General features: G+C 41.2%; 1 protein-coding gene across 3 annotated transcripts in view; it reads right to left on the reverse strand.

Annotated features, from left to right (window-relative positions):
* itga1 (integrin, alpha 1) overlaps positions 1–26,582 on the reverse strand; it is a 235,270-nt gene that overhangs the window by 192,255 nt on the left and 16,433 nt on the right. For all 3 annotated transcript variants that reach the window (XM_043688299.2, XM_087989320.1, XM_087989321.1), the window contains exons 2-3: positions 17,839–17,959; positions 5,319–5,431 (exon numbers count right to left, since the gene is read on the reverse strand). In XM_043688299.2, coding sequence (XP_043544234.2) covers positions 5,319–5,431; positions 17,839–17,959 — 234 coding nt within the window. The remainder of the gene's footprint in view (positions 1–5,318; positions 5,432–17,838; positions 17,960–26,582) is intronic.

Consider the following 26,582-nt stretch of genomic DNA (forward strand, 5'->3'; position numbering starts at 1 on the left):
ATTATGTCCAGTACCTGCTCCAAGTGACCACCTTTTTTGTCTGAGATTGCATTTTAAACTTTGACCGGAGGATAACATCATGAACTCTTTCATCCTCTCCATACATGTGCAAACATGTATAGTTCTGGTACAGAACAGATTTTGAGGAATAAATCATACAAACAGACAGTTTATTCAAGCTAACATGCATGTTAAATACTTGGACAAAGGCACTGAGGGACTCTGCTGTAAGCTCTTCCATCTGCCTCAGATCCTCCAAGATGGTTCTCAGTACTTGCATATGCATGTAAAGATCAAAAACATCAAACTTATTTTTATAAATGCATTCAAAGATCCAAGTCCACAGGATCCAGGGGTCAGCTTTTGTGAAGTCCTCACAGAATCACAGTCCTCACACTGTCAAACACCCATTGATCATTACCAAGAGACTGATACAGAGACATTGTGAATATGTAACTTGACTCATAGTCCAGATCCTAAATTAATGATCCAAAGACAAAAAAATCAAATCCCACCATGGTGACTGAGGAATTTAAATTCAGCTAATAAATAAATCTCAGAACCAAAGTGACTATACAGATAGTTCTTCTATTATGCAGCAGTTGTGTTCTTGTGCAACTCGCACTATAGAAAAATTGTGCTTTAGGGACAGTGCTTGAAGTGTTGGCAATGTAATCATGTTACAGTCAAGTTCAGACTTGAAAACAGTGTCCGCAACTCATCAATCATGTTACAGCAAATTCATGTTAATGAAACTCGTGTTCTAGCAGAATGACCTGTAGTAATGGTATACATGAAAGTATTGGATTGCTGTAAGGCCCATCTGGTTCACTAATGTCCTTTAGGATGGGCATATAAACTATTTCATGCCCAGACTGGGCCTATATGCATGTTAGATTCTTGGAAATGGGACAATCTCTTAATCGCCCTCTGAAACAGCCTGACAGATAGTCTAATTGTATCAAACTGTGTTGAGAATAAGAATGAAGCCAGTGGGCCACACGACATTGACCAAGATACCGAGAACAAACGCATGTCCAGACCAGTTAAACCTGCACCCCTCCTCACTTATATCTAAGCACCTGTGCCAAATTTGGGAAAATAATTTTACAGATTGGTCAACCAACAGTCTAGCATAGACATATATAACAGAATTATACCAATGTTCCAGACTAACATCACCAGCCTGCAATATGTCCAGCTGGACCAAGCCACCAGAAATTGTCGCACAGTGGCACATAATTGGGAGTGGTTTTGGTTGTCCTCAATGTACCTCTAATTTGTTACAGTAAATTTCTTTACGCATTTAGGTAAAAACGGGGTAAAAACAAGGACTGCAGATGCTGGAAACCAGAGTCTAGATTAGAGTGGTGCTGGAAAAGCACAGCAGGTCAGGCAGCATCTGAGGAGCAGGAAAGTCGATGTTTCGGGCAAAAGCCCTTCATCAGAAATAGAGCACATTCCTGATTCCTTTATTCCTGATGAAGGGCTTTTGCTCGAAATGTCGATTTTCCTGCTCCTCGGATGCTGTCTGACCTGCTCCTTTACACGTTTGGCCACTTATGGTTTTTTACTTGCGCAGCCATGCATATACAATGATTTAAAGGCTGCTTATCTGTAGCCTAGGCAGTAAACTTCAGATTGCGTGCAGCTACATGACTGAGGGGGAGCACTTGTCTGAATCTGAGAGCATCAAGTCAAACATAGCCAAGAAAATCTGATAATCAATCCTCCCTACACCTTCTGCTTGCTGTGCATATTAGTTATTGCATTGCATGGTCCTAATAAAATTGTTGCAACTGGTATCTAGAACCACAGATTTGTTATGGTGCAGAAAGAAGTCATGCAGCCCCCCATGACTACACCGACTCTCTGAGCATTTTAATTTACTGCCACTTTCCTGTACTTTCCCCATTGCCTTTCACATTGTTACTATTTAAATAATCATCCAATCCCCTCTTGAGGATTTCAATAGAACTTGCAAAACACTTCAAAAATGTGCCTCTGGTTCTTCATCCATTTATGGCTGTGAACAATTTATCTCTACCACGCTGTTCAGACTCCAAAATAATGTTGAAAACTTCTATGAATCTTAGCCTTTTCCTCTCCAAGGAAAACAGGCCCAATGTTTCTGATCTTAACTTGTAACTGAAATATCTCATCCCTGGAATCATTACTGTAAATCTCTTCAATGTGTACTTCAATTATTCACTTCCTTCCTACAGTATAATATCATTAGATTTGGCTCCATACAGATCCAATCAAGAGAAACATGTGAAAATATGAAATAGAAGTGCAAGTATACCATTCAGATCAATGTGTTAAATATGTAGGGTCTGCCTTTATGATGCTAGCCTCTCTCTAGCTGACAGCTCATTCCAACCACTTCAGATTTGTGATTATGTTTGTATTAACACTCTTTCAATATTGAGGCAGAGAGGCTATAAAGTACCAAAGTGAAAAATGAGGCGTTATTCCTTCACCTTGTATTGAGCTTTATTGGAACACGATTGCATGGCAGCAAGACGGTTTATTGAAATGGCAAGCAATTGAAAGGTCAGTGCCATTCCTATGGACAGAGTGAGGTGTTCCAAAAAAATAGTCACCCAGTTTGTGTTTGGTTTAACTATTGTAAGGGAGATTGCATTTTGAGCAGTAAATAGTCTAGATTGCAAAAAAGTATAAATAAAATGCTGCGACACCTGAAAGGTGTACTTGGGCTTCGGATTGTGAGGAGGTCAGAGTTACATGATGTTATACTTTCTTCAATTGCATGGGAAGATTTCATAGGGGAGTGAGGACATTTTAAGAATGATGGAGGAGTAGACCAGGTGTCACAAAGGGAATGGTCCCTGCAGAATGCAGACAGTGGAAAGGAGGGGAAGACAAACTTACAAGATTCTGAGAGGACTTGACAGGGTAGTTGTTGAGAAAATGTTTCAACTCATGAGGAGATCTGAAACTAGGAGACATTGTTACAGAACAAAGGGACACTCATTTAAAACTGAAATGTAAAGGAATTGCTTTTACCAGAGGGTATGAATGTCTGGAATTTTCATCCTCAGAGAGTTGTGGAGGCTAGATCACTTAAAAAGGAGGTAGATAGTGGTTTGAAATTTTTGTGAGTTGACAGCTTTGCTTGACTTGAGGCTTGGAGCAGACCAGCCATGTTCTTATTGAATAGTTGTTAAGGGTTGAGGGGCTGAATGGCCTGCTCCTATTCCAATTTCTATTTTCTTATGTTTCATCCTCTTGCCAAAGGTGCAACCTCATCTATGCTGTATGCCATCTTAAAAATTCACTGCACCAATTTCCCAAGGCTTCTCAGTCAGCATTTTCTAAATCTGCAAATTCTTTCCTGGGAAACAAAGAATAACTGTGCATACGAGCACCATCATTTGTAATTTCCCTCCAAATTACACACTATCCCTACTTGGAACTATGTTACCATTCCTTTACTGTCACTGAATCAAAACCCTGGAACTCTGTGCAAAAGTGCAGCAGGTCAGACAGCATCCGAGGAGCAGGAGAATCGATATTTCAGGCATAAGCCTTTCCTGACGAAGGGCTTATGCCCAACACGTCAGTTCTCCTGCTCCTCTGATGCTGCCTGACCTGCTGTGCTTTTCCAGCACCACACTCTTGACTTTGATCTCTAGCATCTGCAGTCCTCACTTTCTCCCTGAAACTCTCTCCCTAACAGCCCTATGGGCCTACCTACATAACACTGACTCGAGTGATTCAAGAAGCCGGTTAACACGACCAATTAGGGATGTTCAAAAATGCCAGCCATCCCAGCAGCGCTCACATCCCATGAATGAATAAATACAAATAATTAATTTATCTGAGATTAATGAATGATTAAGTGGCATATAGAGAGTATAAAAACAATGGACAGCTAACTACTTTGGCAGTTTTTTGGTGAGATTGTAGAGCTTCCTTCTGAATTGCGAGAAATATCCTGTGGTTCAAAGAGGTGGTATTCAAGGTCACAGCCAGCTTTCTCTGTACAGCCCCTCCTCTTCATTGTGATGGTCCCATGATGGGGGACTGATTTGTATGCCAACCCATGATCATTATAAAACTGGTTCATTTCACTCACTTATATATAATTTCCCAGATAGGACAAACTTTCGTGGGATTTTTGCCACCAAGAAGGTAAATGCTATGGGATGGAGATATATACTTGCAGCAACAGAGAGTCAGCTAGGGGTATAAAGGTCACTGCACTTGGGTTATTGAATGAACCTTGGCACCTTGGCACTGCTACTTTTGTTTGCGTTGTCATATTTATCAAGGCACCAGGGGAGTAGCAGCAAACAGGCAGACAAAACAAAACTGGTGGGGAAATAAAGCTCTACTGGCATTTACTGAATGTAACAATTAGCCTAGGAAATGGAGCTGGAAATGGTAATGCAGCAGTTAACAGCCTTACTGCCTGGTAATTTTGCTGTTTTACCAAAGTGGAAAAACACTAGCCTAATCTGTGTGTTATCCTCTTGCTGTTCCAATCTTTTTTTCTGAAGGTTGGATATCTTATTCATTTTTGTGGTTAAGAATCTCCTTATTTCCTGCTGAATATAGAAGAATCTCTGATTCCAATATCTCCTGCTTTGGAACTCAGAATTTTTCCAAGATCTCAGTACTTCAGTACAGAAGCAAATAGTTTGAACCAAAGTCTCAGTGAGTATGAAAACCAAGGAGTGGATTAATTATTTCCAGGAATAATATTGTAGCAAGAAGTTGACTTGAAACTGGAGCTATAGAAACATATTTTATTCCTTTCCATGTGCATTGAATGACTAGCCTGCAGAGACTGAGTGTAGGCAACCTATTATTATGGGGTTTGTTAATTATCATTGGTTCTACCTTGTGCAATTCAATTATTGCTTAAGGAGCTTCAAAACTATTCAGATTCAGTGATGGGATGGGGACTTTTGAATCCTCACCACCTGTAGAAACCTTGTGGATGAGCCATTAAAACGCCCCAGGTTGCTCACTAAAAAATCACCATTTCTGTTTTTAATAGAAGCTTTTTAACAGACATCTAAACCATCTGTCTAAAGCCAGCCATGTCTGACTGCACGTAAGCTAATAGGCGACCTCATAACATCATCAGTCCCTGACAGCTATTTATTCAGCTCTTAATACCCTTCAATTCTCGATTTTGTCACACAAGTGAACTAAGCAGTTTAACTTGCCTGCTTTTGATTTGCTTGGTCAAATATACCACTTTCAGTCACATTTAGGGCCAAATGCTTTGTGAACATGAATACTGTCTCAATGATTTTATTGAGAGAAAATATATTTTCATTTACCAGCTAAGTTTAGCTTCACACATTCTGGATTGCTGGTTTTGAATGCTGGACATTTGTAGACATCACCAGTTCTGTTTATGGGTTGTCCTTCCCAGGGAGAGCCAATAAGAAGCCTGAATACAAAACAAAATAACAGGCATGATAAGTTCACATAATACAGATGTACACGGTAGTGCAGTCAGAAATTCTGACCATTAAAATACATATTGGACTGACAAGATAACACATTTTCTGTTCCAAACACCAAATAATTCACGGGAGAAAGCAACTGTTGACTTCTATTTGGCCATTACCAATTCATTAAGTCCCATACCAATATTAAATTTGGTGCTGGTTAGTTACCAAATGAGCACTTGAGCCTGAATCTTACATTATTTTGGCTGAGTCAGAGGTGGTTTTGTGTGTTTTGGAAGGATTTTTGCCATGAGGCGTAGCAAAATGTCTCTAGGTGAAGGATGCATGCACCTGGTACCTGTGGATCATGTCATGGGATGGTGGTCCCCGGTGTTCAACATGGAAGTCATTCAGAGCAACTGAAACTGTGTTCTTGTTTAATTGTCAAGTTTTCCTGATGTCATACTTATAGAGTCATAGAGATGTACAGCATGGAAACAGACCCTTCGGTCCAACCCGTCCATGCCGACCAGATATCCCAACCCAATCTAGTCCCACCTGCCAGCACCCGGCCCATATCCCTCCAAACCCTTCCTATTCATATACCCATCCAAATGCCTCTTAAATGTTGCAATTGTACCAGCCTCCAATTTGGCAAAATGTGAATCTGAATATGAATGAGGCAAATTGAGCTCTTAACCATGTGCTTGACAATCAATAATGCCCACCAACTAGCACCTCATCATTGCTTTATGAAAACCTCACCACATTGCTTGTGAAAAGTATAAAAATGAAGCTAAGTTTGTCCAGATGTTGAAATGGGCCTTGAGATGCTTCTCAGTCAATTCTTTCACGCATTTCACCATATCCATATCGCTCAGACTCCTGTAATATTCTACCATTACAATTAAGTGGCCACAGATAAATGCATTGCAGCCTTGATAAAGCAGCACTTGCTTTATTTAAGAGTACTAAACACAGCCTGGGCAACAGTTTGGAAGAGTTAAAATAACTGCCGCTTGAATAAGTAGAGGTGAGAATCTGTCAGTGAGCAACAAGGTTCACAGGTGCATAACACCTCAGCTTGGTGAGGACATCACACAGTAGTTGGATACCCAAGCTAATAATATGAGGACAAAAACAGAAATTCTGGAGAAATTCAGTAGGTCTGGCAGCATCAGTTGGAAGAAAGCAGAGTTAACGTTTCAAGTCTGGTGACTATTCACCAGGACTTGGGTTCAAAATGCATGGCAGCCGGTAAAAGTTGAATTTAATGAAAATCTGGAATTAAAGAGCTTGTGATCTTGTAACCATTACTGATTGTTCTAAAAATCCATTTGGCTCACTAATGTCCTTTAGAGAAAGCAATCTGCCATTCTTAACTAGCCTGGCCTACATTTGACTCCAGACATACAGCAATATGGTTGACTCTTAACTATTCTCTGAAACGAAGTAGGAGAAAGTGAGTCCTGCAGATGCTGGAGATCAGAGTCGAGAGTGTGGTGCTAGAAAAGCACAGCAGGTCAGGCAGCATTCGAGGAGCAGGAGGATCGACGTTTCAGGCATAAATCTTCATCAGAAATTAGGCTCGTGGGTCAGGCTGTGAGATAAGTGGAAGGGGGGTGGGGTTGGGGGAGGCAGCTGAGAAAGGTGGTTGAAGGTGAGAGAGAAGGTGATAGGTCAGAGACAGGCGTGTGGACAGCTCCGAATGGCGGAGCCGAGTTGGAAGCTTGGTCCTGGCATAATGTCTGGGAGGGGAAATGAGGGAACTGTTAAAATCCACATTTATCTCGTGTGGTTGCAGGGTTCCAAGGTAGAATATGAGGCGTTCCTCCTCCAGGCGTGGGGTGGTAAACGGTTTGGGGGGTGGAGGAGGCCCAGGACCTGCATGTCCTTGATGGAGTGGGAGGGGGAGTTGAAGTGTTCAGCCATGGGGCGGTGGGTTTGGTGACTGCGGAAATGATCTACAAGAAGGCATCCTGTCTCCCCGATGTAGAGGAAAACACACCGGGTGCAACGGATGCAGTAGATGATATTGATAGAGGTACAAGTAAATTTCTGATGGATGTGGAAGGATCCCTTGGGGCCTTGGACGGAGGTGAGGGGAGTGGTGTGGGTGCGGTGGCAGGGAAAGGTGCCAGGAGTGGGGTGTGGGCTTGTGGGGGGGGGGTGTGGACCTGACAAGGGAGTCACTGAGGGAATGGTCTTTTCGAAATGCTGATGTGGTGGGGTTGGGGAATGTATCTCTGGTGGTGGGGTCCGTTTGGAGATGGTGGAAGTGGTGGAGGATGATGTGTTGCATATGGAGGTTGGTGGGGTGGAAGGTGAGGACGAGGGGGGATTCTGTCTTTGTTGTGTTGGGAGGGGTGGTGTTCAAGGGTGGTGGTGCATGAAGTGTTGAACATCAATTAGAAGAAGCCTTGAGAGTGGCAAGGGCACAGAATGTATTCTGACTTAAATGTCCATGAACAAGAGTGATTTGGTTGCATCACTGCTGATTGATCTGGTCGAAGCCTAAAGGACATAGCTGCAGACTTGACCTGTGGAAGGTGGTGAGGAAACCAGCTAGAGGGAAAAACCTACTTGACATTATCCTCACCAATTTACCTTTCACAGTATTGGTAAACTGCTGTAAACTCATTATCTAGAATAAAATCCCATCTTCACATTAAGGACAAACTCCTCTGTTGTGCGGCACTATCACCGTGTTGAACAGAACAGACTTCCAACGGATCCAGCAACTTAAAGGCACAAGTCTATGGAACATCAGCAGCAGAAGAACTGTATTCAGCCAGAATATGTCATCTCATAGCCTGGCATATTCTCCACTCTACCATTACCATCAAACCGGGAGATCATCCCTGGGTCAACAAAGAGTGCAGGAGAGCACACCAAGTGCAGCACCAGGCATGTCTTAAATGAGGTGTGAACCTGCCAAAGCTATAACACAGGACCATTTGCACAGGGAAGTAAAATGTAATAGACAGAGCCATGTGATGCCATTACAGATGGATTCCTGCCATTTCCATAGTGAATGGTGGTGAACAGTTAAACAACTTCAAGAAGAGAAGGGTTCACAAATATCCCCATCCTTAATGATAGGACAGACCAGTGAATCAGTGAAAAAAGTTCAAGCTAAAATAAACACAAAGAACTGGGATGCTGGAAATCTGAAACAAAAACAGTGCTGGAAAAGCACAATAGTCTGGCAGCATCTGTACAGAGATAATAAAGTTAATATTTTGAGTCCAGTTCTGATGAAAGGTCACTAGACTTGAACATCAACTCAGCTTTCACTGTGCAGATACTGTCAGACCCACAGTGTTTCTCCAGAATGATCTGTTTTTTTGAAAAGGCACAGCTGATGATTTACATCCTTGTTCAGCCCGAAGTGCAGAGTCGATTATCCATCTCAGCCTCCTCCAGAGGTTCCCAGCATCAAAGGTGCTAGTCTTCAAGCAATTCAATTCACCCTAAGTGATACCAACATATGGCTGAGTATAGAAAAGTTAAGTGCACTCTATGGATGCCACCTAAACTCTGGAAATTAATCAGTTATAGTGGTCGAGTCATTGAACCATGCAGCATGGAAACAAACTCTTCGGTCCAACCAGTCCATGCCGACCATGTTCCCAAACTAGTCCAACTTGCCTGCACTTGGCCCATAGCCCTCCAGACCTTTTCTATTCATGAACTTATCAAAATGTCCTTTAAATGCTGTAACTGTAGCTGCATCCACCACTTTCTCTTGTAGTTCACCTTCTATGCCCCTCATGTCCTTTATAAATCCTTCTCCTCTCACTTTAAAAATATGCCCGTAGTTTTGTACTCCCACATCCGAGAGAAAAGACTCTTATCATGTCCTTCATGATTTTATAAACCTCAATAAGGTCAACCCTCAACTTCCCATGCTCCAGTGAAAAAGTCCCAGCCTTTCCAGTCTACTTTTATATCTCAAACCCTCCATTCCCAGCAACAGCTTGGTAAATCTTTTCTGAACCCTCTCCAGCTTAATAATATCCAGAACTACATACTAATCCAGAAGAGGCCTCATTAACGTACTGTTCAACCTCAACATGATGTCCCAATTCCTATACTCAAAGGTCTGAGCAATGAAGGCAAGCATGCTAAATGCACTTTTAACCACTCTGTCTACCTGTGATGCAAATTTCAAAGAATTATGTACCTGAACCCCCGAAGTCTCTCTGTTCTACAACAGTACCATTAATTATTTAAGTCCTGTCTTTGTTTGTTTTACCAAAATGCAATATCTCACTTTTATCCAAATTAAACATTTCCATGCTGTAGACCCCTATAACTCTATAAACTCAGTCTGCCACTCCTCAGCCCATTGACCCAATTGATCAAGATCCTTTTGTAATCTTAAATAACCCTCTTCACTGTCCACTATACATCCAATTTTGTTGTCATCTGCAAACTTTCACTGTCTAATAATTTGTCCCAGATCCATGATGTAACAGAAGAATTTGAATATTGTGTATGAGGGTGAAAACAAAGCTCTTGGACAATCAAACACAGGAACCTGAATGCAGCTCTAAACATTGTGGAAGCAATTTGCTGTTTCCATGGGATAGTTATTGACTTTCAGATGAAAGTAGTCGCCGTTCTGATCTGAGTGCCCCTGGTTGCAGGCTTCTCACAAATGTTCGAATCATAATGGATTTGAACTCTGTTGGCATTTGAGAACAGAGGAGTACTTATTTCCAAGGAGAGAGTTTGGTCTCATAAATGGCATGTTTCCCAACTACGTACTGATTCCTATCTCTATAGAGTTTTCAAAAGGCAGTTAGAATTAACCCACCATATTTTAGAATGTGGGAGCTAGTTTCCACCCCAAGCTTATTGATGTAGATGATGATTAGGAAACAGTAATATGCAGGATTTTTAAAATATGTGCTGGGATTGAAGAACAGATATGATTTTTTTGAATGGAGATGTCTTAACGAAGTCCCCACTGAGGAAAGGTTTCAGCATACAATCTCAGCTAATAGTAAAGAAATATAAACAAATTCACTGAGGATTGGGATTGTACTGGGCGCAGATGCTTTGTTATCTATTACTCTTTTGCTATAAAATGTGACAATGGATGAAGTAACCAGAGGATGGTTCAGGTATTTTTATAAACCTGTATAAGGTCACCCCTCAGATTGCGCTAATGCAGGGAAAATAGCCCCAGCCTATTCAACCTACAGGTCAAACCCTCCAACGTCCTTGTAAATCTTTGCTGAACCCTTTCAAGTTTCAAGAGACCAGAACTGCGTGCAATATTCCAAAAGCGGCCCCCAGACCCTGATGCGACATCACCCACTTCCTCACCCCTGCTCAGCAAAGACATTCCCCATCCTCTTGGAACCTACGCCCCTCCTCACTGCCAGAATGGTACTGCCAGAATGGCAGCTAACTACTGTGAAAAATGGTGGCACAGTTTGCCTATCCTGACTGTTCTACACTAAAATGGTCCTACCCGAGTGGCAGGACAGTTCTGTATCTCTGGAGAAGCACTGATCAGAATCTCCTGCCAGAAGTACTGCATTCTTTCATTTCATTAAAAAAAAAGGTGCCCAGTGGCATTAGCTTTTCGCTCCCTGGAAAATCCAGCACAAAGAGCTACAATGAACAAATATATGACATTTGACACATTACAGGCACAATGCTTTTTGTTTGCATGGCAACGTATTAACAATATCCCCAATGAAGAAACATTAAAGAGTGCAATCTTAGCTAATAGCAAACAACTTCACTGAGGATCAGGGGACTGTATTGGGCCACCAGATACCTTGAGCTTCCAAAATTAATGTGTTACTCTCATGCTACAAAATGTGGCAATGGATGAAGTCATCAGAAAATGGAACAGATATGTTTGAAAGTTGTTTAGATCCAAAAAGACCACTGTCAGAATGAAGGCCACTTGAATCTCATTTGAGGACACTATTTTGCTCAATAAGTAAATACAATGGTGATTTTGACTTGTAGTTTACCTAATTAAAACAATTAAGCAATTTTACATTTCAGGACTATTTCATAAGTCCTGTGCATCTTGAAGTATAGTACAAGAAGTGATATGGGTAATATGGATTACATGGTGGACATCAGCTTTATGAGCTGCAGTGTTGTCCAATACCTGGTTTGCAACTTTTTTGTGCAGAAGCTTTTATTAATCCATTAATGGAACGTGGGAATCACTGGCTGGGCCAGCATTTGTTGCTCATACCACATTCTCCTTGAGAAGGTAGTGGTGAGCTGCCTTCTTAAACTGCAGCAAGTCCATGTTTTGTAGGTAGATCCACAATGCCATTAGGGAGGGAATTCAAGGCTTTTGACACAGCAACACTGAAGGAACAGCAACATAATTCAAAGTCTGGATGGTGCATGGCCTGGATGGTGCATGGTGCATGTTTCCACGTATTTGTTAGCTGTGCCCTTCTAGATGGTAGTCATTGTAGGTTTGGGAGGTGCAGTCTGAGGAGTCTTGATGACTTTCTGCAGTGTATCTTGCAGATAGTAGACATTGCTGCAACTGAGTATCAATAATGTAGGAAGTGGATGTGGTTCAAATTAAGCAGGTTGGTTTGTTGTGGATGGTGTCAAGCTTCTTGAGTGTTGTTGGAGTTGCACCCATCCAGGCAAGTGGGGAGTACTCAATTGCACTCCTGACTTGTGCCTTGTAGATGATGGACAGGTTTTGGGGAGTCGGGAGATGAGTTACTCACTGCAGTATTCCTAGCCTCTGACCTGCTCTTGTAGCCATTGTGTTTATATGCCAAGTCTAGTTGAGTTTTTGATCAATTGTGACCCACAGGATATTGACAGTAGGGCATTCAGTGATAGTAACACCATTGAATGTCAAGGGATGATGAGTAGGTTCTCCCTCATTGGAGATGGTCATTGTCTGGCATTCGTGTGACATGAATGCCATATGTCACTTGTCAGCCCAAGCCTGTATATTGCCCAGGTTTGCAACATTTGAACATGGACTACTTCAGTATCTGAGGAGTCGTGAATGATGCTAAACATTGTGCAATCATCAGCGAATATCCTCACTTCTGACCTAATGATGGAGGGAGGGTCATTGATGAAGCAGCTGAAGGGGATTGGCCCTAAGACACTGCCCCAAGGAACTCCTACAAGACATGTAATGGAGCTGAGATGATTGACCTCCAACAACCACAAGCAGCTTCCCATGTGCCAAGTATGATTCCACCCAGTGTAGAATTTTCCCCCTGATACCCACTGACTCCAGTTTTTCTGGGGGGCCTCAATACCACACAGAAATATGAAGTCTTCACCACTTTTTTTTTTCCATTTTTCATCCTTCAACAGCTGTATTCTTGTCCCCCAAACTTTCACACAAAATATCCCTACTTTACTGACTCCTTCCATGCTTTCAAAATCTCCACAGGACCGGTTTTCAATCAGCAATGAAGAACCTGCATACATTATTCACCTCAATGACAGCTGTCCATGGTATTTTGCTGTTTTTGGAGTATAGGCTTATTTTAATCCAGTGTCTAATCCACAATGGCATCTTTTGGAATTGTCATTATTGATAATACAACAAATAAGGCTCTTCAATGATACACACAGGGTAATTCATTGCCCTCTACTGGCATGTTTGGTGACAAGGGCATTTAGTCAGATGGAATGTGAACATGGACAGTTTTACATAACAACCAATAGCCACTACTCCCTTGGCATTTGCAATACTAAGGTATGATGCTCCATAGGAACCCTGCTATCTGGATGCATCATGCACTAGTATGGGAAACTGCTCTGCCCAGGACCATAAGAAGCGACAGAGAGTTGTAAGCACAGCTCAGTCCATCATGCAAGCCAACCTTCCATCCATTGACACCATCTACACTTCTCATTGCCTCAGGAAGGCAGTCAACATACTCAAAGACCCCTCCCATTCCGGTTATAATCTCTTCCAACTTCTTCCATAAGGCAGAAGATACAAAAGCTTAAACACACGTACCAAAAGATTCAAGAACAGCTTCTTTCCCGTCGTTATTAGACTTCTGAATGAACCTCTCAGATTTCAGACTTCATATTGATCTTGCTCTTTGTGCACGTTCTTTGCTGTCTTAGTATTGTATTCCTCGCTCTGTTCGATTACCCTAACGTACTTTGTATGCTATGATCTGCCTGTACTGTATGTAAAACAAACTTTTCACTGTACCTAGGTACATTTGACAATAATAAATCAAATCAAACTTTCCTTGGTTGCACATTCCGGGTACCTACCACCCACTGTGTAATAAAAATTGTCTCGCACATCATCTTTAAACTTTCCCACTCTCACCTTAAACCTATGCCCATGATATTTGACATTTCTACCTTGGGAAAAAGACACCAACTATCCCCACCCAACCAGATCTCCCATAACTTTACATATTTCTATCAGGTCACCCCTCAGCCTCCTTTGCTCTAGTGCAAACAATCCAAGTTTGTCCAACCTCTCCTTCTGCTAATACTCTCCAATCCAGGTGACAATCTAGTGAACCTTGTTTGCACCCGGTCCAAAGCCACCATGACCTTCCCTGTGCCTCCATTTCTTGACTTTAAATAACCACCAAACCTTAGACAGACCAGTGTTCGCAGCAAACTGCGCAGCCTTCAGGACAACATTGACCACAACACTATACAACCCTGTCATGGCAAGCTCTGCAAGACATGTCAGAGTGTTGACATGGATACAATCATTACCTGTGGGAACACCACCTGTGTATGCAACAGGTATTTATATGACTCGGCCAGCGTTGTTTATCTCATACATTACAGGCAAGGATTCTCCGAAGCATGGCACATTGGTGAGACGAGGCAGACGTTATGAATACGGATGAATGGACACATCAAACAATCGCCAGACAAGAGTGTTCCCTCCCAGTCAGAGAACATTCAACAGTCAGGGACATTCGGCTTCAGATCTTCGGGTGACCATCCTCTAAGGCAGACTTTGGGATATGCAACAACACAGAGTGCCTGGGCAGAGGCTAATAGCCAAGTTTGGTACCCATGGGGATGGCCTCAACTGGCACCTTGGGTTCATGCCACACTACAATAGACACACATACTCATGCAGGCCCTCTCTCATACACATACTCTCTATCTCATATACACACACACACATACACCACCCACACTCACAACCACGTATACACCTTCTCACAGGCTTATATTCCATCACACTCAAACACACACTTTACTAAGCATGCACACACGCGAACACACACTCTCTCACGCGCACTCACACTCCCATGCACACACTCACATTCTCTCTCTCATGCATATACACACACATGTAGGTCTGTGAGGTGAATTTGCATTTGCAGAAGCATTCCATTTTTCTTAAAAAATGCATAATCTGCAGGCAGGCAATACATGTAATATTTTGTAAATTATACTTTGGGAATAGAACCAGCCTGACTCAAGACTGGGATACAGACAGACTCTAACCTCACACCTTTAATGCATTGTCTGAGCTGAGATGTCACTTTATTTTATGAAACCTAAAGTTATCTTGTGAATGTGTCTTAAAATAAGTTCTGGGATATACAATAGACAATAGGTGCAGGAGTAGGCCATTCTGCCCTTCGAGCCTGCACCACCAGTCAATATGATCATGGCTGATCATCCTTAATCAGTATCCTGTTCCTGCCTTATCTCCATAACCCTTGATTCCACTATCCTTGAGAGCTCTATCCAACTCTTTCTTAAGTGACTCCAGATACTGGACCTCCACTGCCCTCTGGGGCAGAGCATTCCACACAGCCACCACTCTCTGGGTGAAGAAGTTTCTCCTCATCTCTGTCCTAAATGGTCTACCCGGTATTTTTAAGCTGTGACCTCTGGTTCGGTACTCACCCATCAGCGGAAACATGTTTCCTGCCTCCAGAGTGTCCAATCCTTTAATAATCTTATATGTCTCAATCAGATCCCCTCTCAGACTTCTAAACTCAAGGGTATACAAGCCCAGTCGCTCCAGTCTTTCAGCATAAGGTAGTCCCGCCATTCCAGGAATTGACCTCGTGAACTTACGCTGCACTCCCTGAATAGCCAGAATATCCTTCCTCAAATTTGGAGACCAGAACTGTACACATATTCATTAATACATATTAATACATATTAATGCAACTTGCAACCCATTCTAAAAGATGTAAGACTTAACAGCAAACTAGGTTTGTTCAATATATCATTTCAGTTGCATGACACTGTAATCTTTTACTATAAATTCTGTTTCTTATGGTCCTGTTCCACAGCTGATGAAGGAGCAGTGCTCCGAAAGCTAGTATTTCCAAATAAACCTGTTGGATTATAACCTGGTGTTGTGTGGTTTTTAACAAAGCCTCCATCTCCTTCCTATAGTGTGCAACCAGAACAGCACCAGACCTTCTGCATGGCGGCAGCTAAAGCCCTGTTGCTGGCTGTTTAAGAGCCTGAGTGACATTTCATATGGCAAGCCTTCCATAAGGAGGTGATGTTGGCCTTTCACTGACTGTCCTGTCAACAGACAAAAGACCCTGTTGCTTCCATTAACTCCCTCTGCACCTTCTCTACAGCTGTAACACTATATTCTGCACTCTGTTCTGCTACCCTGATGCACTTTATATGGTACAATCTGCCTGCATAGCACACAAAACAACATTTATCACTGTATCTCTGTGTCTGAAATCAAATCAAATCAAACCAGGAAGGATAAAGTAGAATGCATAAATCAGCTAAAATAAATTAAGGTTGTGAAATAAAGATTGGGAAAGTCAGGTGGGATTAAGGAAAGAAGAGATGTACAGAAAAATAGGAATATTTTAAATTTTCAACACCCACATTCTTCTGAGGAAATGGTGCATCATATTTGTCAAGTTAAATTTCCAGAATAGAGAAGTTGCTCAGCAGTTGTCATCTTTTAACACACCATTAAATACACATTTTGTTCTGAATGGACCATCTTTAACTTTACCAGGCATTTTTAACTCAATACAAATAAGCAATTGTCACAGAGTTGTGCTGTTTGATTCATTTCAGTATCAGGACTATTGGTGAGGACTGCAATACTGTCTTCTATGGCACCCTACACATTTCTCTCCCACATTTAATTGCACATGTGTAGATGTTTGATTATACAGTTCAATTTAAGTAGCAATAATGGTGAGCAGCGATTGCCTTATCAATAGCTTTATTTTAAAACCTGACTCCGATTTTGTTTCCTCCTTTGTATCTTCACTCCTTAGCAACCCCCACACCCTGTCCCTTCTCTCAAATTTGTAGTCTACTTTTTTATAAAGTGCTTCTTTTGTGGGGAGTATCTTACAGACATAGAATGTTGCACAACAGGCCTTTAGCTTTAATGAAAGATTGAAAAATCAAATAAAAATGCAGACAGCTCATTGGGTTGTGTAATAATTACAGCATAGGATAGGGGTGGTAAGTAATTATTTATTCCACGTGTTTTCTTCTTAACATGCCAAGTTTGCTATGTATTTTAAAGCGGTATTAATTAAAATTTAAGTCTTGTTTGATTATCTGTGGATCAGAGACAAAACAACAGGACGTATTAATTCTGCATCAACAGTGTCTGACAGATGTTTTCTTTCATATAGGCAGGAATAAAACAAAATTACTGACACCGCAGAGGGGAAGAAAGGGCTTGCAGTTATCAAGTGTGCAATGTTTTGGTACAGTACTACAATATTTCAAACCATTAGTTGTATGAGACAACATGAAAAATATGCATTGCAAATAATTCAGTCCATGCAGTAAAAAGACAAGGGCCGCAAATGTATGAGAGCTTCAAGTTTCTCTCCAAAGTGCACACTCCCGTAACTTGGAATTTTATTGTTGTTCTTGTGACTGGATCAATATTGCAGTAGTCCCTTTCTGACAGCATTGGTTTGACCTCGCACCCAATAGACAGCAGCAGTTCAGAGGGTCTCTCAATGCCAACTTCTCAAAGGTAATTAGTGATGGGCAACAAATTATCATCCAAACAGTGACTTCTATGTTATGTGAAAGAATAATTTTTGAAAGATGCAACACATTGCCATTTTAATATACCTTGGACTAGTAATCCAATGATGGGTGTCTGATGCACTGAAATGACTCATGAATGAATTCCTTATATCATGCATATGGCTACTGGTATCTTGCTCAGTGACTCCTGGAGTGTTATGAAGTACTTAAAGCACCAGAACGTTATGTGAAAGAGATGATCACGTTATCCAGGCAGGTCAGTATACCTATACAATGCCACTGCAGGTGGGTGCTGTTGGTTAAGCGCATGTTATTGTGCCTATCTCCCCATTACTTCAAACAGTGCCAATATTTGGAACCTCTATTTTTTCAAAAGTAGAATAGATTCTAAAATTGTTAAAAAGCAAGCACTGCTTACCATTTCCCTTCATCATTTTCAAACTGCTTAACAGTATATCCAAACATATCTTCTTGGGAACCAGTAAATACCAAAGGATTTTTCACATCAACATTAAATGATCTGGCCAGTTGCAATATACCTGTAGGGAAAGAAAACAATAAAATAAATCCACGTAGAAGAGAAAACATTGCAAATTATTTTTACTTTAGTTAAATGTACAGAAACATGGCAAAATTAAATGCAGCGTAGTGGAAGCCAAATCAATGGGCCTGGATGACTGGTCTAAATGGAAGAATGAAAGACCTTTCCCCAAATCCTTAGGATTGAAGCATCTGTTATGGGTGAGCCAGGCTGTATGACTGGTTAGTGTACATCGGTGATAACTATCCTACTATTCCATTGGAAAGCAGACCACTCCAGAGTCAAACCACTCCAGGCACCAGAGTCCATTCAGAAAGCTAGAAGCTGTCTGTTTTTCAGTCTTCATCTGCTAAAACACAGAGGTGCTACAATATATCATAACTAATCCTTTCTAGCATCAAATATCTTGATTAGAACATTCCCAAAGAGCACTCAGAACCTGACTTGAGGTCTTGCCAGCTGAAAACAGACAGTTCTCAAATAATTAGCCTTCTCATTTCTGGAGTTATAAAATAAGGAAATTGTGCTTGAAGCAGTTGGAGGTCAAGTATATGGAGATGCTTTGCATTTGAATAAAAGATGTAAAAATTATTATTCCCCGAATGGTATCCTTGGATAGACTGTTTTAGAAGGAGAGGTTAAATACGTTAGGCCTGTTTGGTCCTCATTGAGGTTCAGGTAAATTAGAAGTGACCTTATTGAAACATATACATTTCTCAGGGAACTTGACAGGGAAGATGTGGAGAGGTTGTTTTCCCCATCTGAGAGTCTAGGACCAGAGGACCTGCTCAATTGAAGGGACTTCCCATTTAAGACAAAGCTGAGGAGGAATTTCTTCTCTCAGATGGTTGTGAATCTGTAGCACTCTACTGCAGAAGGCTGTCAAGGCTGGATTACTGGATGTTCAATGCTGAAAGAGACAGATTTTAATCAGTAAAGGTATCAAGGCTTATGGGGAAAGGGCAGCAAAGTTGAATTAAGGATAATCAGATCAGCCATGATTTGATTGAATGGCAGAGCAAACTCATTGGACTGAATGGCCTGCTTCTGATTCTATGTCATGTGATGTTAATCTTTTATGCTAAATCAACGGGTAGAATTTAATGACTGTGTCCACAGTCCTGGGGGCCAGAATGGAGTGGAGACTAGAGGGAGGGAGCAGGAAGCATAGAGAGCTCTCTGCCTTCCCAATTTGCACTACATCAGGAGTAGAGAAGGTTAAGACTGGCTGCCTGCTTACGAGGCTTAGAAGTCACCAATTAAGGCCTCTTTCTGATGCTGATAGCAGAGGTGGAAAGAGGGGAACCACGGAATTCTGCACTCAGAGCTGGGTCAGGCTTGGGCTTGGGGGTGGGCTGATCCTTCCAGATTGACAAACTCTGCCCAACAGAAGGCCCCAACATTAACAAGTGCCAGTCCTATTGAAAGGCTCCCCATTGTTCTCCACATCAAATTACTCCCTTTATCACTCACAGCATAAGAAGTTTTGCTACACAGTACCATTGCTTTATTTTACAACTACCTTATATATCCGTCCTCAGATATATGATACTTCCACAAATTGGAACCATTACGGTGAGAGGGGAAAGATGTAAAAGAGACCTATGTGGCAACTTTTCACACAGAGGGTGGTACGTGTATGGAATGAACTGCCAGAGGAAGTGCTGGAGGCTGGTACAATTGTCACATTTAAAAGGCATTTGGATGGGTATATGAATAGGAAGGGTTTGGAGGGATATGGGCCGGGTGGGTTGGGATATCTGGTCGGCATGGACGGGTTGGAACAAATGGTCTGTTTCCATGCTGTACATCTCTATGATTCTATGACTCTACTTCACCTCTTCTACTCTGTTCAGACCCTCATAGTTTTTAATGCCTACACCAAATCGCCTCTTAATGTCTCTTCTCCAAGGAAAACAGTCTCAATTTCTTTAATCCGTCCACATGAATGAGGGTTCTGTTCCCTGGAATCACTCTTGCAAATCTTTTCAGAATTTTTCCTCGCTGAAGTGTACCCAGAATGCAGTTAAGGCCAATCCTGTGATTTATGTATGTTTAATATAACTTCCATCCTTTTGTATTTAATACCTTAATTTATAACAATCACAATCCCATTTGCATCTCTCTACCATTGTACCTCACTTAGAGCTCTATCCTTTACTTTATATTGGCTGTCCATAATCTTCCTAATAATTCATCTCACACTTCTCTACATTGAATATCATCTGCAACTTACACCAATTTGTCGATGCAGTTTTGAAGTTCTACATCACCCTTCTTATAGTGCACAGTATTTCAAAATTTTATGTTGTCATTAAGTTTTGAAATTGTATCCTAAACAAAGATCTAAGTCATTAATTCAAATTACAAAGAGCAGGGTTCATAATACTTCTACAAACTTTATTCCAGTGTAAAGCTACCACTGGCCATTAATTTCTGTTTCTTACCAGTCAACCAATTTCATCATAATGTTGCTCTTATTCTTCTCATTCAATCAGCTCTAACTTTGCTCACAAATGTTATGTGGTATTTTACCAATTGTGTTTTGGAGGTGCATGTGCACAATTTCAATAGCATTACTCTCATTTACTGGCTATGTTCCCACATTAAAGTTAGTTCTGCACAATTTGTCATTAATAAATCCATGCTGGCTTTCTTTAATCACCAAAATCTTCTCAAAAGAAAAACAAAGAAATGTGGATGCTGGAAAATAGAAACAAAATCAGGAATTCTGGAAAAATTCATCAGCTCAGGCAGCATCTGCGCAGAGAAAGCAGAATTAACATTTCAGTCCCAGTGACTGTTCTCCAGAGCTGACCCTTTTCCCTGATGCACTTTTCCCAAGTGTCCTGAGTCATGACCAAAATGTCATTTACAGTGAGTTTCATGGAGGATTTCTCTCTGTGACCCTGAACGGGTTTTCTCATGCTACCTTCCCAAACTCGCCGTATTAGTTATGTACTATGTTCCTACGGTACACTACCTGTTATATTTTCCCGTTCACCATTGGCGGAAGTATTGGCCGCAGCCAGGAACTGCCAGTATTCTGAGTTGTGGCACCATCTTTAAAGCCACCGTCATATGATGGGTGTCCACAGCTGCCCTGCACAGTTTGTTTCCCTTCTCCTGGACATGTTGGACAGTGAGTAATTGACACCCTCATATGCTGACAAGAACCTAGAGGTTCTGCTGTATGGAATAGAGTGTGATGTAAGATGCTGATGAATGCTTGAGATCCAGAGGGGCAGATAAACCGGAATCACAGGTTACTGCTCTGACTTTCCACGTCAAGAATTGTCGTCCATCTGGTTTCTATCCGATGAGTAGGAGAATGGGAAACTGCATACCAATTAGGTAACAAGATATAATAATGAGGATGTTTTGCATGAAAATTGGCATTTTGATGCTCACTAGTGAGAATTTCATTTTGCCATTCAATACTTGGTTGAACAATATTTTGCTCTTGAAGTCAAGGAACTCCTCACTTCTGATCTCATGATTTTGCCAACTTTCCAACTTTGTTCAATGTTTGGGGAAAATTCCACTTAAGATTTCTGAAAGCTTTTCTAACATCAAAGTGAAACAGGATCATTTCAAATGTAGAATGACAGTTTTTCTTCCCTGAAGGTCATTAGTGAAATGGATATGTGTTACAACAATTGATAATGACTTAACGATCACCATTAAGAGACAGAAGATTTTATCGAATTCAAATTCCACCATCTGCTAGAGTGGGATTTGAATTTGGATCCACAGTACATTCCCTGGATCTCTGGATTATTAGCTGAGTGACAATGCCTCAATGCTGTCACATTATCTGAACCATTTTTAGAATAGTACCCTTTATTTTATACAGTCTCTCTACGTTCTTTGCACTGAACTGTATCACCTCTCGCTTCAATGCACTGAACTTCACCTGCACCAATCTGCCCATTCCACCATTCCATCAATGCCCTTTGAAGTTCGAAAATGTCCTCGGCACTTTACAACCCTCCAAGGTTTGGTGTCATTGCAAACATTGAAATCGTCCCATGAACACCAAGATATATATAAAAGCAAAGATCCTCAAACCAATCGCTGGAGAACTCCACTCCACTCTGAAAAGTGCCAATTAACCATTCCTCTTTGTTTCCTATAACTTAGCCAATTTATATCCATGTTGGAACTGTCCTTTTTATTCCATGACATATAATTTTCCTCACAAGTCTGCTGTATGGCACTGCATTGAGCACCTTTGGAAGACTGTGTACATGACATCAATCATCTTTCCTCCATCAATCTACTCTGTGACCTCTTCAAAAACACCCCTGCAAATTGGATAGGCATGATCTTCCCTGAACAAATGTATGCTGACTCTTCCAAATCAACCCACATATTTCCAGGTGACGCTTACTTCCAGCCCAAACAATTGACAACAAATGTTTCCCCCAAACTGAAATTAAACTGCCTGGTTTGTAATTGCTGGGTTAATCTTTACAACCACTTTTGAACAAGGGTTAAATGCTCGCAATTCTCCAATCATCCAACGGCACCTATGAATCCAGGGAAAAATAAAATAGAGTCATAACAGTCATAGAGATGTATAGCACGGAAACAGACCATTCAATCCAACTTGTCTATGCTGATGAGATATCCTGACCTAATCTAGTCCCATTTGCCAGCAGTTGGCCCATAGCCCTCCAAACCCTTCCTAGTCATGTACCCATCCAGATGCCTTTTAAATGTTGTAATTGTACCAGCCTCCACCACTTCCTCTGGCAGCTCATTCAATATATGTACCACCCTCTGCGTGAAAAAGTTGCCCTTAGGTCTCTTTTATATCTTTCCCCTCTCACCCTAAATCTATGCCCTCTAGTTCTGGACTCCCCCAATCCAGGAAAGAGACTTTGTCTATTTATCCTATTCATGCCCCTCAGTATTTGTAAACCTCTATAAGGTTACCCCTCAGCTTCCGACTCCCCAGGGAAAACAGTCTCAGCCTATTCAACTTCTCCCTATAGCTCAAATTCTCCAACCCTGGCAACATCCTTGTAAATCTTTTCTGAAACCTTTCAGGTTTCACAACATCCTTCTAATAGGAAGGAGACCAGAAATGCACACAATATTCCAAAAGTGGCCTAATCAATGTCCTGTACAGCCACAACATGACCTCCCAACTCCTATACTCAACGCACTGACCAATAAAGGAAAGCATACAAACGCCTTCTTCACTATCCTATCTACCTGCAACTCTATTTTCAAGGAGCTATGAACCTGCACTCCAAGATCTCTTTTTTCAGCAAAGTCCCTAGGACCTTACCATTAACTGTATGAGTCCTGCTATCGTTTGCTTTTCCAAAATGCAGCACCTCCCATTTATTTAACTTAAACTCCATCTTCCACTCCTCAGCCCATTGGCCTATCTGATCAAGATCTAGTTGTAATCTGAGGTATCCACTATCCACTACATCTCTAATTTTTATGTCGCCTGCAAATGTACTAGCTAAAACTCTTACGCTCACATCCAAATCATTTATATAAATGACAAAAGGTTGTGGACCCAGCACCGATCCTTGTGGTCACAGGCCTCCAGTCTGAAAAGCAACCCTCCACCACCACCTCTGTTTTCTACCTTTGAGCCAGTTTTGTATCCAACTGGCTAGTTCTCCCTGTATTCCATAAGATCTCAATGACTGTTATGAATCTATTTTATCTTTTTTTGGATCCATAGGTGCTATTGGTTGATTGGAGAATTGCAAGCATTTAACCTTTGTTCAAAAAATGTTTGTAAAGATCAACCCAGCAATTACGAACCAGGCAGTTTAATTTCAATTTGGGGGAAACTTTTGTTGGCAATTGTTTGGGCTGGAATTAATCATCACCTGGAAATATCTGAGTTAATTTGGAAGAGTCAGCATGCTTTTGTTAAGATCCCCAGTCTCCCCTGGGGATCATTGTTGAACGCCTTGTTGAAGTTCATATAGATCATGTCCACCGCTCTGCCCTTATCAATCCTCTTTGTTACTTCTTCAGAAAACTCAATCAAGTTTGTGAGACATGATTTTCCACACCCAAAGCCATGCTAACTATCCATAATCAGTCCTTGCCTTTCCAAATACATATAAATCCTGTCCCTCATGATTCACTCCAACAACTTGCCCGCCACCGATGTCAGGCTCACCAGTCTATAGATCCCTGGCTTTCGCTTACCACCTTTCCTAAATAGTGGTACCACGTTGGCCAACCTCCAGTAAAGACAAATGCAAAGTATTCATTTTACACCTCAACCATGCTTTTTGCTTGCATGTGTACATTCCCTCTTTGGTTCCTAATTAGCCTAACTTCTCCGGTTTTTATCTTTTAATAATGGTGTGCTTATAAAGGATTATCCTTTATGTTAGTTGCTAGTATTACATCACATTACGCTTCTGTTTCTGACATCCCCTCTGAACTTCATGCATTCTGCTTGGTTTTCAACTGTATTTACTGCCTGATATCTTAATTTAATTTATAATTCCTATGACTTCCAGGAAGCTCTGGATTTATGATACATTTCTCTTCTGAAGGAATGTACATTGAGTGTACCTAAAACATTGATTTGAAGGCACCCATTGTTCAGCGAGAGTTCATTCCACATTAACTTTTGTTACCAGTCCATCCAGCCCAGCTCTCTTCTTGGTCCATGGTAGTCCTCTGTTCTCCAGTTGAGTATTGTTGCTCAGGATTGACCTACCATCATTGTAACCCTTATGATACAACAATCACTGTCACATGTTTTACTTGATTCACCTCTTTCTCATAAACCAGGTTTGTTGGAACTTTGGAATCCCAGAGCTCAGATTTCTGCATCCGGTGATGCTTCCTAGACATGGGTACATCTGGCTGATGAGAGGTTTGCAAGACTCCCCAGGACAGGAATTCCAGATTATACAAACAATGCAATTGCACCTTTTTGTTTTTTAGCTATAGCCAATGAGATTCTGTTCTTGACCTCTCTGGGACATGTTCCCTCTCCAGAACTACAATACTCTCCTTAATCAATACCATCACCCCTCCTCCTTTTCTTCCTTTCCCATCTTTCCTGAACACCTTGCATCCAAAAAGATTTAATGTATAATCCTGCTCTTCTCTGAGTCAGGGCTCCATTAACACTACTTCATATTTCCATTTCGCCACTTGTGTCTGCATCTCAACAATCTTATTTACCATCTTCCACATATTCACATACATGCTCAGTAATCTGAATTGCAACTTTATACTCTCTTTTTTATTCTATCTAATATCCTACTATTTCTTATCCGAGTATTATTTGCTTTTCTATGTATGTATTGTACACATTTTGGCACTCCTCTCCAGTATTATCTCCTGGTTTCCACACCCTTGTCAAATTAGTTTAAATCCTTTCTAATTGCACTATCAAATCATCTTGTAAGGAAACTGCTCCCGGAACTGTTTAGTTGCAAGTGCTCTGACATGTACTTATTTCCGAGCACTGGTCCAATGTTAAAAAAAGCTAAATTAGATTAGATTAGATTAGATTAGATTACTTACAGTGTGGAAACAGGCCCTTCGGCCCAACAAGTCCACACCGACCCGCCGAAGCGCAACCCACCCATACCCCTACCTTTACCCCTTTAACCTATCACTACGGGCAATTTAGCATGGCCAATTCACCTGACCCGCACATCTTTGGACTGTGGGAGGAAACCGGAGCACCCGGAGGAAACCCACGCAGACACGGGGAGAATGTGCAAACTCCACACAGTCAGTCGCCTGAGTCGGGAATTGAACCCGGGTCTACAGGCGCTGTGAGGCAGCAGTGCTAACCACTGGGCCACCGTGCCGCCTAAATGATCTCAACAAGCCATGCATTCATGGCTTCCTAAATTCTACCCTTTTATTTCTATATTGACTTGTATGTAATACCAAGAGTATTTCAGAAATTAACAATTTTGAGGTTCTGTTTGCAAATTTCCTTTCTGGCTTCCTAAATTCTGAATACATAAGGGGACAGAGAAGGTAGATGCAGTTAGTGTGTTTCGATGGATGGGGGAATCTAGAACCATGGCAACAATTGAAAAATTCAGGTGTTACTACTTTGGAGCAAGAGGTGGAGAAAATATTTTACTCAGAAGATTGCAAATCTTTGGAATGCACTAGCTACCTCAGAGGATTTTAATATTTCAATCTTTTAGTACATTAACAAAGAAGTTCATAATTCTTTTATCAATGGTGTAAAGGGTTATGGGAATAGTGTGGATAAAAGGATGATCAAGCCAGGATCAAATTAAATGGTGAAGCCATTAAACGGTCAGTCAACTCAATGATCTGAAGAAGGGTCACTGGACTCAAAACTTAACCCTGCTTTCTCTACATAGATGTTGCCAGACTTGCTGAGTTTTTCCAGAAATATTTGTTTTTATTTCAGATCTAAAACATCTGCAGTTCTTTGTTTTACTACAGGTTGAATAGTCTACTTCTGTTCCTATATTACTATTTTTCTATTGTAGATATATGCAAAATTTTGACATGTACATGTATCAGAAACAGAGAACATTATCGATGCATGCTGTTAATACAATAAAAGAAAACTTAATGATTCAATTAGTGAGATGTTCATACAGTTATTTGGTATTCAGTAG

Source organism: Chiloscyllium plagiosum, unplaced genomic scaffold (genome assembly GCF_037043375.1).
Source record: "Chiloscyllium plagiosum isolate Xiang-an unplaced genomic scaffold, Cpla_swu_hap1 HiC_scaffold_1, whole genome shotgun sequence".
NCBI classification, from domain to species: domain Eukaryota; kingdom Metazoa; phylum Chordata; class Chondrichthyes; order Orectolobiformes; family Hemiscylliidae; genus Chiloscyllium; species Chiloscyllium plagiosum.